The sequence below is a fragment of the Prunus avium genome, chromosome 7, assembly GCF_965620075.1.
Source record: "Prunus avium chromosome 7, drPruAviu1.hap1.1, whole genome shotgun sequence".
Lineage (NCBI taxonomy): Eukaryota > Viridiplantae > Streptophyta > Magnoliopsida > Rosales > Rosaceae > Prunus > Prunus avium.
The window spans coordinates 19658479-19671404 of record NC_142290.1 but is presented as its reverse complement, the minus strand read 5'-3'; the positions used below and the strand labels follow the sequence as shown (position 1 = coordinate 19671404).

The window sequence follows — 12926 nt, the reverse complement described above, 5'->3', positions numbered from 1 at the left end:
AGGCAGAATTTTACACGGAATGCACAGGTGCTGGAAGCGGCCCATCTAGGGATTTCGGGACCTACCTACCATCATGGACCGAAATTCGTGATTTGAGCAATGAGGAACTCATCACCATCGTTGATCGAGAAAGAAAGAGGCACTCGGAAGTCAACACCCATGCTTACGACCGTCCTCAATGCTCGAAAGTGACGCTGCCAGATGGGCGTACTGTGTATCGCTTATGACGGGATTGGGGGCTTAACCATGTCTTGTGGGAAAGCCCCGAGTATGGAGAAGAAGTGAGGCAGACAAGTGACCATAGGGACAAGGTACCCGCGCCTCGTGCCTTTCAGGAACCTATGACGGCACCTAGGCATATGCAAGATGGCTCGACTGCGGTAGCTGAGCAGCTGGAAACCATTAATTTAAGTGATGATCCCTCTGTCCAGAGGCCCATCTCCATCAGTGTTCGCTTGACAGAAGAGGAAAAGGAAGCTTTGGTGTCGTTATTAAAGGAATTCCGAGATGTGTTCGCTTGGAGCTACGAGGAAATGCCCGGCCTAGACCCAAACCTGGTCAGCCACACTCTGAATATCGAGCTTGGTGCGAAGCCTGTCGTGCAGCCAAGAAGGAATTTTCATCCTGAAATTGAAATGCAAATCAAGGTAGAGATCGAGAAGCTGCTGGCCGCTGGGTTCATCAAACCTATCAAGCATCCAACATGGCTAGCAAACATTGTCCCCGTGAAAAAGAAGACTGGCGTAATCAGGATATGCACGGACTACCGAGATCTCAACCGAGCCTGCCCAAAGGATGAATTCCCGCTGCCCAACATGGATATCCTAATTGACTCAACTTCGAGTCAAGGTTTGCTGTCATTCATGGATGGGTTTAGCGGCTACAATCAGATTAAAATGTCACCCAAAGATGCAGAGAAGACAGCCTTTCGAACACCATATGGGAATTTCTACTACACAGTCATGCCATTTGGTCTTAAAAATGCCAGAGCCACTTACCAAAGAGCCATGACAGCTGTGTTTCACGACATGATGGGAAAAGAGGTGGAAGATTATGTGGATGACCTCGTGGTAAAGTCAAAAACCAGAGAGGGCCATCGGGAAGTTCTGAGGAAGGTGCTGGAAAGGTGTCGACTCTACGGATTGAAGATGAATCCGAAGAAGTGCGCGTTTGGGGTATCATCCGGGAAATTCTTGGGGTTCCAGGTGCACCAGCGCGGCATAGACGTGGATCCCGAGAAGACCAGAGCTATAAACTCTCTCGCACCGCCTAAAGGCCCAAAGGAATTAAAGAGTTTCATGGGAAGACTGTCATACATTCAACGCTTCATCCCCGGCCTCGCTGCCACAATGAGCACTTTCACTCCTTTGCTCAAGAAAGGAAAGCCGTATGTATTGGGCAAGGAGTGCCAGGAAGCCTACTTGAAGGTACAACGAATAATCACCAAGCTGCCCACCATGAGAGCGCCTATTCCGGGACTTCCCCTCAAGCTTTATCTAGCTGCAACAAACACAGCGGTAGGGGCCTTACTTGCCCAGGATGATCATGAAGGCGAAGAAGGTCCCATTTATTATGTGAGTAGACAATTGAGAGGTGCTGAAACAAGATACCCAAAAACCGAGCTCTTGTGCCTTGCCCTTGTCTATGCTGCGCAATGCCTGCGACATTACTTCCTTGCTCACAAGCTGCAGCTCATGGTGAAATCTGACCCCGTAAGATACTTGCTCACGAGGCCGGTGCTATCTGGACGTCTTGCACGCTGGTTGCTACAACTATCCGAGTTCGATATCACGTGCGCAGCTCCCAAGGCCATTAAGGGGCAGGCTGTAATTGACATGCTGGCTCTATTTCCCGAAGTAGAAGAATCGACCCTTTCTGAGGAGGTTCTGGGGGAGCTGCCGGAAGTAGTTGCTGCAGTTACAGAAGAGGAGCCATGGACCCTTTACTTTGATGGGTCTTCTACGTCAAAAGGTGGAGGAGCAGGTGTGGTGCTCATTAATCCGGAGGGACAAGCTACAACCCTCTCGTTCAAGCTAAATTTTCCATGCACAAGCAACACGGCAGAATATGAAGCTTTTATTATGGGAATGTCTACAGCAAGAGAGATGGGTGTAGAGAAAATCAAGGTTATTGGGGATTCAAACCTGGTGTTAAGTCAATTACAAGGAAATTTTGCTGTGAAGGAGGCGACACTGGCACCATATCGTACAACGGCCGAAAAAATCATTAATTCTTTCAAGCAAGTCGTGATGGAGCACATTCCCGGAGTCACCAATAGATATGCTGATGCACTGGCTACATTGGGATCGAAGCTCTCATTTGTCAAAGAGCAGCCTAACATCACTGTGATAAAGAAAGATGTGTCTGTAGTCGGAGCAATGTCCCAGGAGGAGCTGCCGGAAGCAGAAGGTGATTGGAGGAAAGCTGTGAAGGAGAAGATGAGCAAGGGAAGCGACATCAAAGAATTAAAAGATTACACGATCATCTTTGGAGAGCTATACAGGCGCCTTCCGGGGGGTATTTTGACTCGGTGTATAGGAATAACAGAAGCACGAAGAAGGTTGCAAGAAGTTCACGACGCCACCTGCAGCTTGGAGCCAGTGGTCAGTTTGTATAGGCGCCTGCAACGCAAGGGCTACTACTGGCCAGAGATGAAGAAGCAAGCGGCTGAAATCCAATCTAATTGCCCCAGGTGTTCTACAATACCCTCCACCGAAGAATCTTTCACTATTTCACTCGCAGAGGATTGGAGAGCTCCTTACTTAGCATTTTTCGTCGAAGGGACTCTACCAACCAATCCCAAGCTTGCCTACAAGCTCAAGAAGACAGTAAAAAGGTATTTCATAGACGGGTCGACGCTTTATCGTAAGGGGTTTAATGGCGAACCATTGAGATGTTTGGGAGAGTCAGAGGCACGTCAGGTCATGCAAGAAATACATGCTGGAGAGTGTGGAGAGCACCAGGGAATGAAGAGGCTTCACCGGCAGCTGCTGAGTGTTGGGTATTATTGGCCTACCATGAAGAAAGATGCGCACGACTTCGTCAAAAGATGCCACACATGCCAAATTCATGCCAACCTAAGTCACAAGCCTCCCACATTGCTACAGGACATGCGCACTCCTTGGCCTTTTCATACTTGGGGGCTCGATTTAATTGGAACGATCCATCCTCCTTCCGACGGTTACATATGGATTCTCACTGCCACGGAATATTTCACGAAGTGGGTTGAAGCGATCCCTCTTCGAAAGGCCATGGGAGCTGCTATTTCAAATTTTATTCGGGAATATATCATGTGCAGGTTTGGAATTCCATACAAAATGGTCACTGACAATGGCACCCCTTTTGTCAACAAACAAGTGAGCTCGACGCTTAGCGGCTATGGTATCAAGCATCGCCGCTCCACGCCTTATTACCCGTAGGGGAATGGTCAAGCTGAGGCTACAAACAAGACCATATTGAGGATTTTGAGAAAAATGGTGCACGAGTACGAAGGAGGTTGGAGCGTCCACCTGCCGGATGCCCTGTGGGCTTACCGCACCTCTCCAAGAAGCGCTACAGGTTTTTCGCCTTATTCTCTTGTGTACGGGTCTGATGCCATTTCACCCGTAGAAATCACCATCCCCACGGCCAGAGTATCGGCTGTCAATGATCTCGAATGGGATATGAAGTCATGCTCAGATTGGCGCCTATTAGACCTCGAAGCTGTCGATGAAAAAAGAGCTGAAGCCGAAAGAAGAACATCGCTTTACCACAAAACCATTGCACAAGCTTACAACAGAACAGTCAAGCCGCAAGCCTTCAAGCAAGGGGACCTCGTGCTAAAGGTCGTCGAGCATGTGAGGAGACAAGTATCGGGGCCTTCCAAATTTGCTCCGCAATGGGAAGGGCCATTCGCAGTCAAAGAAGTTTACAACAGCGGCTATTATCGCTTGATCTCTCTCAAAGAAGGCATGCTAACGGATCCCATCAACGGGAAGTGGCTCAAACCGTACTACTGCTAAGTTAGTTTTATATTCTGCACTTTCGTTATGGCATTTCTTTTCATTTCAAATATGAACTCCTTCTATGATCTCACTTGGTATTTTGGAAAATTATTGTACGATGCACCACTATGGTAGCATGAACTTTGCAATGAAAATGAAGGAGTATTTTGAAAAAGAAAACTTGCCTCTGAAATATTACTTTACGTACCCCAAACTTACTTTGCACCAAACACTATATATATGTTCGCGAAAATAAAAAAAAAATGATAAACACATGCTACTTAGCAGTAAAACATGCCAAGCAAAGCCACTTGGATGGGATCCCGAACTATCAAGCCCAAGCAAAATAACATCAGTATGCGAGGCCAAGCTATTAAGGCATGCATTCTTGGAATGCTGGAACGACAAAATCATGATTCTCTTTTGGCAAGCAGTCGGGATATGCGAAGTATCTGTGAATTTTATAAAAATCACGGGGAAAATCGTGTCTGGTCCCTTCAAAGCATGATGAGAAGGTGTTTTTCAAGCTTAGTAGTTAGGCAAGCCATGCAAATAAAGTTTGGGAATGCTACCAAAAAAAAAAAAATTTGACAGCATATGCTCTGCTTTTAAAGATATCCAACCCGTCAGAAAATCTCAAATGACCTCAAGCAATTCGCAAGCACAAATTCCACCAACCAGGCAGCACATATATATATATATATACCAAGCAGAGGTTACAATGTGTCTCCAGCATCCAAAAGAAAATAAAACGTAGGTTCCAGCAGCTTGATCACAACAGCGTTACAATACAGTACAGGCATTGGAACATCAAAAGAAAATACGGCCTAAACACAACTAAGTTATACAAGCTGGAGCTAATGTGTTCTTCAACATGTTGGGCCGGTCAATTTCATGTAAAGCAAAAGAGCAACCTGCAAGGCAAGCGTGAATGTCAGAAGAAAATAGGCAGGTGCTAGAAAATTACTGTATAAAAAAAAAAAAAAAAACAAGGAAGGAGCATGAGTAGGAAGGTCACGCACCTCGAAACCATCAGATACAGCTAAAAAAGGATATCAGAAGCCTTGCAGGAGGAGCTGGTTATTGCCTCTACCACACAGCCAGCACCATCGGCGGAAACACCTTGGGTGAGAAGGAGGGCGCGCAGTTCCTCATGCTGATTTTCCAGCTCACGTTGCTTAAGACTCAGGGCCTCCGCCGCTGCTCTTATTTTGTCATGACTGGAAGACAACTCCATGCTATGAACAGCTCGTGCCCCAAAGACAACACGTGCCAAATCTCGCACCAAGTTCAGAAGAAAATCTACCCGAAAGCCCAAGGTCATGGCCTCGCAAACCGCATCCCGCCAGCAAAGAAGTCTGTGGTCCGTAATATCCAGCAATTGCACGGTATCCATTCCATGGAGCACTAGGCCAAGGGTCCGGAAGGCAGCACACCGCGAGAAGGAAGAGGTGATGCTAGTACTATCCATGAAGCCTCCGTATTTGTCTATAAATTTCTCCAAAGCCGCAACTGTCTCGGGATAAACAAGAGCTCCACGAAACATCGCGTAGCCATTAAATCGGTGACAAAGTGGCAGGAGCTCATCTGCGGATCGAAGGACCTGGACTCCACTATCAAAGAAGGCCCTAAATGCAATAAAGGACCGTTCCCACTCCAGCCAAGATGTGTGGGATGGGTACCTTGCGGGAATGACCTCCGTAACAATATCATTAGCCGAGGCCTCCTCATTGGTAACGACATTATCAAATGGAATCAATGGAGGTGGCGCTGGGGAACTCGAGCCTGGTATCCGGAGAAGCGGTTGAATGTGGGATGAAGCGGGCAGTGTACCATGAAAAGTAAGGGTCTTACTCCGGAAAGCTGCTGGAAGAGTGGGTGAAAGGTCGGGCTCCAGGTTCCTTCGAAGGAAGTGCCGGATGATGGGCGACAATGGACTCGCGACCTGAGACATGGATGCTTTGTCTGGAGAGCTTGCTGGTACTATGGTCGAAGAAGACTCGGCAAGGGCCGCTTCAACCAGCGAGTCGAATGTGCTGGAAGAAGAAGGTACCACAGGCACGATTGCCATACCATGAGCAACATGCCCAACCTAAAAAAAAACAGGGGAGAGTATGCAAGATAAGAATGAGGCATTTAGCGAGCTATGTCATTAGAAGGCAAGAGAAGGATTGCCCGACTAAAGAAGAGTGGAAAATAGGAAAAGAATATGTAAGCAAAGCGAACGATGGATACCTCTTGGGTACTCTGTACAGAATCAGCAACAGCAGCAGCAAGTTTTTGGTCATCAGTAACATCGACAATCTGCAAAGTGAAGGCAAAAGGTAAATAAGCGGCTCATGGAACGAAGAAACAAAAGCAAAACAGGGCATGAGATGGATACCGATTCAATGTTGATGCGACGCGCATTGCTGTTTGTGAAAGCATCCGAGCCGCCCTGCTCTTCCGGGTAGCCGTTGGGAAGCACAAATGCATCTTCAGCATGATCATGGTAATCACCCTCACCAGGATCCTCGCAAGTGCCACCAATGCCACACATATCCTCTTGCTCTGGGACACTAGCCTCGGTCTCAGCGGCATCCTCGTCGTCGCTATCATCATCAATAGACACAACAGTACCAACTCCAGAAGCTCCGCTGTTACTTGTGCGAGCCCCACTGAACCTTGTTTGCAGAATACGCATGCTACGACATTTCGGAGCCACAGGAGATGCACCGCTTCTCTTCCTCTTCGGGGTGGTGCCCATTTTTTCTAAGAAAAAAAAAAGAGGGAAGGTTAGATGAATAGATAAAAAAAAAGAAGGCAGAGCATGCAAAAGAAAGTGGTCAGCACTTACTGCGAAGAGGGGTGGTCTCCGGCGCCTTGTCAGTGCGGCCCTGGCTCTCAGATGCAGCAGACTTTGGAGGCTGTGAACGTGCTGGGGGAGTTACTTCTTTAGTTCGGGAGGGGCCGCTCGATGCCACCTTTGGAATGAACCTTTTAGGTTTACTTGCGGTCCGCTCCTTCTTCGCGCTTGGCTTCTCCTCCCGTTTCTGTTTACCTGACGCCGGCGTCGCCCTTTTTCCAGAACTACAGGGGCTCTGTGCTCCCGGTTTTTGCTTTGGCTTGGAGAACTCCCCGACTATGTCACCACTTTTAGAAATAAATGGCAGGTTGCGCTTCACGCTTAAGGGGATTGCTTTCTCTTCCGATACTAGACCAGCAAGGCGAGCGGTAGTCGGAGGCAATCTGTCACAAGGGGAGGATTGGAACTCGCACATGGAAGTAAGGCAGCGGTTCCAGTAGGCTTGATATCCGGGTGAGAAACCACCAATTCTTCTCCTGCCGGCTAGGAAAGGGGGCCTAACGCTGTCCGGTATGTTGCAGTTGCTCCAGAAGGCCCTGTGAAGTAGGAAGGGGTCACCATGGCTAGGATCGTTTGGCACGCCCTGGTCAAGTCCAAGCTGCCGTCTGACCCGGTGGGGTGAGTAAGTAGCGGAGACCTCCGAGCGGTTGTCGCCTAAAGTGGGCAGTGGGAGGCATGCGGCATTCAACAAGGAGTATCTTCTGAAACTGCAGCCCTGAGGCATCACTGCCGGAACCTCAACAATATCGTCAACGTCAACATAAAAGGGCACAAAAGTGAAGGTTTCCGCTGAAGTGCCGTACGGGCGAAAGACGAAGTGCTCAATATCATCCAGCAGCCTTAAAACATTTTGGCCTTTTCTCTGCATTCGCTTAAACCACCTGCAGACGAGAGGGAGGCTGTCCGGCATGAAAGAACCATTGCCCGTATCAGCGGACTGCAGAGCATACGAATAGGGGAGTGGGCACACGTCCAGCCCCTTGAGGTGTTCCCACAAAAACACCTGCAAGAAGCCAGAATTCAGAAGGGTCTCTACGCCCATGGTTCCCGCCGCATTCTTCTCCAAAATCTGACACTGATCAAGAAGCCTGTATAAATGCCCTAGGAACACGGGGGCTAAAGGAATTGAGTCACCTCGGGCGATAGCCAAGGCCAAAGGAAATACACGCTCATGAAGGCAGTCCTGGGAAAAGTCACAGAGCACGAATCGCCCGAGCCACAGTGATATAAACGCAGCTAGCCGCCAAGGTCCCTGCCTATCCACATCACCGAAGTACTGTATCCAGTTGCTGAAGCGAAGCGAAGTGCTGGGAGAGGTAGGAGCGCCCTTTCGCAGGACTGCAAGGGTGTCTATCTCTGCCGGGGTAAGAGCAATATCAAAAGGACTCCGATCACCGCATACAGGGAGGCGAGATATGTTTGCTACGTCTTCAAGAGTCGGAGTAAACTCTCCCCACGAGCATACAAAGGTGTGAGTAGCTTTGCTCCACCTCCGGACCACATGACGGAGCATCCTTGCTTCGATATGGATATCCCACAGCTTGGATAAGAAGATGGCGTCAAGAACTTGCGCCCGGCGTAAAATATCGCAAGTAGATGGGTCCAGCAGCTCACGGTCAACCCATTCTGACCAGCTTTTACTGATGCTGCAAGGATGCTGAAAGAATAAGGGGACGGCTGGAAATAGGTCTTTCTCAATGCAGCACCTAGATACGGAAGCAGGCTCGACCACAGAGACGGTCTCAGGCAGTGGCTCATCGCCAACAACAGGATTCTCACAAGCTTTTTCAAGCAGCAAGAGGGGCCCTCCCGCTTTGAGACCATCATCCATCGAATATAGGTGGTCCATCATGATTGGTGGAAGATCGGTGGATGCCATGACGAGGGCCACTGAGTCGCTGGTATCTGCAAAAAAAAAAAGCGTAAGTTCCAGCACCTTCACGAAAAGCCTGAAGACCCAAACTCTCACTATGCCAAAAACAGGGGAACAGAAAAGAAACACAAGCACGCATATGCACAGCTCCATTGTTTTTACAATTTCATGCCAATATCACGCTTGTAGAAGGATCAGGCCAACGCGTTTATACGATTTCACCCAAAAAGAGGGCTACTCGAAAAAGAAAAAAAAAAGAAGACAAATTGACACTTGAAGTTGCTAATTGGTGATGCATATCCCAAAATCCAGACTTGGGTTAAGAAAAAGGGGAAGGGGAATCGAGCAAGCAAACAGCAACAGCGACTGAAGAAAGAAATAAAGGAGCGAGACTTACCCCTGCCCTCTATGGTGTTTGTTCCAGCGGCTTGACGGAGACGAAGAAGAAGGGGGAATTGCCTTGCAATTTTCTCTCCAAATCACTTCTCGCTCTGAGAAATAACCGCGCTGAGCCTAGCCTTCGATGGATTGGAGAAGAAAATTGAAAGGTTAGGGTTTTTAAAAGGGAACGGTGGCCCCTCCCAGCAGTTGCGAACGGTTTCTCTGCGCTTAACCAACTGGCGGTTATGAAGGACGCCCCTTAGCAATTTCCTGTCCCAGAAAGTCTCCAAGCCTGGGTTTGAGGAAGAACCAGCAAAATCCAGAAATGTGAGTGAAGAGTTGGGATGCACACGCACGGAGAGGAGAAACCGAAGACGAAAAGGGGAAAGGAAGAAGAAGAAGTAAAAGGCGGGTGGAATAAAACAGACTTAAACGAAGCGTACCTGGGAAACGTAAAAGGCTGCTGGAAGACCATCATGACAACAGCACACTCACGCGGGAAACAAGAAGGTCATATCGTCTGACATCGATTTGACTTTTGGGCTGGGTTTGATTATTAGGCCCATCTCAAGATCCGCTCATGGCCCCAATAATCAAGGGGGCTAATGTTGAGGCCCAAAAATCCAGGGGGTTAGGCCCAAGCTTATTGTCAGCCCGGTGCAAATAATTAATTACAAAAGAAACTCGACCGGGGCATAATAGGGAATTGTAGGACGCCTACGCGAGCCACGGGTCACACATCACGCCAAGCAAGCATGCCAAAAATGCAACGGCTATATAAGTTCACGCTCATGAATCTATCCGGTGTTATTTAATTTGAGCTCGGCTTATTATAGCACAATTAAACTCAAGCACAAGCACAACGGATAAACATGCGATGCCATCACGCCATGCTACAAGCTCAAGTGGGCCCAAGCCACGTAATCACCCGGGGCTTGCTGAGAAGGTTGTGGCATGGATGGGTACGGGCACTCACAGGGCCCATTGAGGGAACGAGGGATGAAAGCTTTAGGCTACTTGGGAGCACTAAAGCTCAGGCCCATTCCTCGGGCCCAAATACATGGGTTAGCATGAGAGAGAAGAATGGGGTCCAAAGCCTTAGGAGAGCATCCCATAGGCTGCTGTAGCATTTAGGGAAGTCCATGATAGTTAGAATGCCCAAGAACGAGCAAAACCACTTCCAGCAGCTGGACGAAAGCGTGCGGGCCGCTGGAAGGGAAAATACCAATAACCTCAAAATTGTACTCGAAGCCCAGCCCAGCCTCTCTTAGAAAATCCAAACATCGAGCTCCACCCATACCAAAGCTCCCATGTGGTCAACCCAAAATCACAGCAAGGACCATAGGAAATCCATAAGTGTAGGAGAAATACCCAGTGGACAAACAACTTCCTCTGTTCTCAATTTTCCTTTGTAAGCTCTTATTTGAAAACCAAGGGAGAAAGCAAGTGGCGCCTTACCCCCCATGGAAAGGCTCAGCCGCACGAAGCCTTGGAACCACAAGAAGCCATTGATTCAGGCGCTCTGGTCAATGATTTTGCACAAGAAAGGGAGTAATCGGAGAAAGGGAAAGAAAAAGTAGGAATGGATGATCGACGAAATTAGGATTCCAAACGCCTATAAAACAGAGCTTCTTCTACCCAGCAACACACACCATTCCAGAGCAAGACCAAGCTTTGTCAAGCGAACTGGAATTTTCCCATCTTCTACTCCCAATGTTTCTCTCTGTTCTAAGATAGAAGCCATCCTAATTCTCCCCTCTCCCACTCTAAAACCTGTTTCTCTCCAAGAAATTCATGCTCTGATCTCTCTCTCTCCCTCCCTCTCTCTCTCTCTCTCTCTCTCTCTCTCTCTCTCTCTCAAATTGCTAAACCTGTGAAAGTTCAGCTCCCATGCCACATGCTCCTCATGCCAAGTCATTAACAAATTTCATGCGTTCCTTTGGGTGTTGGTGAAAAGAACCCGAACGTATTTTTCTAAGGCTTCAGTAAGTCTTTTAAAAATTCTTTCGAGAGTCTGGTTCTTGAACTCAGGCTTTAGAGAGGATCTTTTGTTCGCTTTCTTCTCCCAGCGGCCCAAGCCCATTCGTTAGGTTGCTGGAACAAAAGGACCCCCACAGCAGTATCCTTCTCAAATTGAAGGGCTCTAACATCAAGTGCCCCAGAGCAGCTTGCTTTGTCCGACATTGGATTTTTGGGACTTTGCCCTTGGATTTGGGACATTGTATTCAGTTTCAGCACGCTTGGATCAAAATTGGGGATGTATTTGGAAAGCTGACTCAGCAAATGATCCCTCTCAGCTTCTACCAATTGCTTGGTCCTAGCCTCCATCTTTAACCTCTCTTCCCTTGATCTAGCCTCCATTTTCAAAGTCTCTTCTTGAAGGACAAGTCTTACACTTTCCTTCAATTGATCGGCAAACTTTACCTTCTGTTGTCTAGGTAAATTGAAGTATTGCTTAGGGGAAATCCCAGCCCCTACCCCTCTAACTCTTCCTGGATGCTCGGGACCCAAAGCCAATGTCAAAACATCATTGGTTCCTAATAGAGAAAGAGTGCCTTCAGAGACTTGCTTTTGCAAATCATCCTAACAAAAAGACATAATAAAAAGTCAGAATAAGGAAACAAACGACGGTATTTATAAAAATATCGACGTAATATAATATTTCACACGACTCAATAACATAACAACCGACGTAATATAATATTTCAGACGACGCTACCTAAATACCGACGTTATTAAGATATTAACACGACATCAATAATAAACCACCGACGTCTTATGATATAATTACAAAAAACAGAGTAGTGATTCCAGATTCAGACCTTTAACGACACGTTTTAAAATATTTCGACGTAGTAATATTTTTCACACGACGTAAAAATACAACAGCAGACGTAATAAATTTTTTAAAACAGAGTGAGTAGGCTTACAATTAATTTTGCTTTCTCTGCAGACTTTGGATCCGGGATGTTACCATGTTTGTCTTCTCTAGCTTTTTTCCATAAGGTAGATCGATCAATATCTACCCCAGGCATGATTTCCTTCAATTGCTCCTTAAAACCAACATATCCTTTTCGAGACAATCGATGATTGTACTCAAGTTTCTCCCTCCTCTGTGATTGTACCCCATGCACAGCCTCAAATTTTTCAGATAACCTTGAAGCTACAAAGGCATCCCATTGAGCTTTCTCTATGAATTTGTATGTTTCAGGGGGTTGCCTTAATTTCTCCTTCTCCTTGATGAATGGAAGGATATGAACCCTCGTTAGTGTAGACTTGAAATCCTTCCATTTCTTGGCGGCAGAAGATAGCACCATTTGCTTGCCCCCTTGACCAACCACAAAAGCCATGTCAACGGCTTCCCAAATCTGCTCTTTTATATCCTTGGATATTTGAGCCCATTTCTTGTCCACAAGTGGGACTCTGGAGCGTGCCAACACACCAATGTAGGACTGCATTTCACTATGTGCAAGGCCAAATGGTTTCCCTTCTTCATTGTACTCAACAACAGGCTTAATTTTCTGAAATTTTCTCTTCACAACACGGGGCATTGTGCTCATACCCCGACCTGACTTTGCCTCCTCAGAAATAGTTGCCGTGCTGGCTGGTTCTGTCTCAGAAGATGAAACAAACTTCATCTTCTTCGAGGACTTGGCTTGAGGATTTACAACTCTAAGCTCCTTACTTTCATTTTTTTTTCAAGCCAGACTCCTTACTTTGGGATTGAGAAACCATGGTTACAGACAAATCAAACCTGCAAGTGAAAATATATCAGTGAAATTAAGAAAAAACACGACGATTATTTATAAACTACGACGTATTATAATATTTCAAACGACGTAAG

General features: G+C 47.2%; 2 protein-coding genes across 2 annotated transcripts; both read left to right on the top strand.

The window, feature by feature from the left end:
• The first annotated feature begins 341 nt into the window (after nt 1-341).
• LOC148293082 (uncharacterized) lies at nt 342-3419 on the top strand. The gene has a single exon (XM_088244572.1). The coding sequence runs from the start codon at nt 342-344 to the stop codon at nt 3417-3419; it is 3078 nt and encodes a 1025-aa protein (XP_088100698.1).
• A 54-nt stretch (nt 3420-3473) lies between these two features.
• On the top strand, nt 3474-4001 carry LOC148293081 (uncharacterized). Its single transcript, XM_088244571.1, has one exon. It carries the CDS (start codon nt 3474-3476, stop codon nt 3999-4001), a length of 528 nt encoding a protein of 175 aa, XP_088100697.1.
• The last annotated feature ends 8925 nt before the right edge of the window (nt 4002-12926 follow it).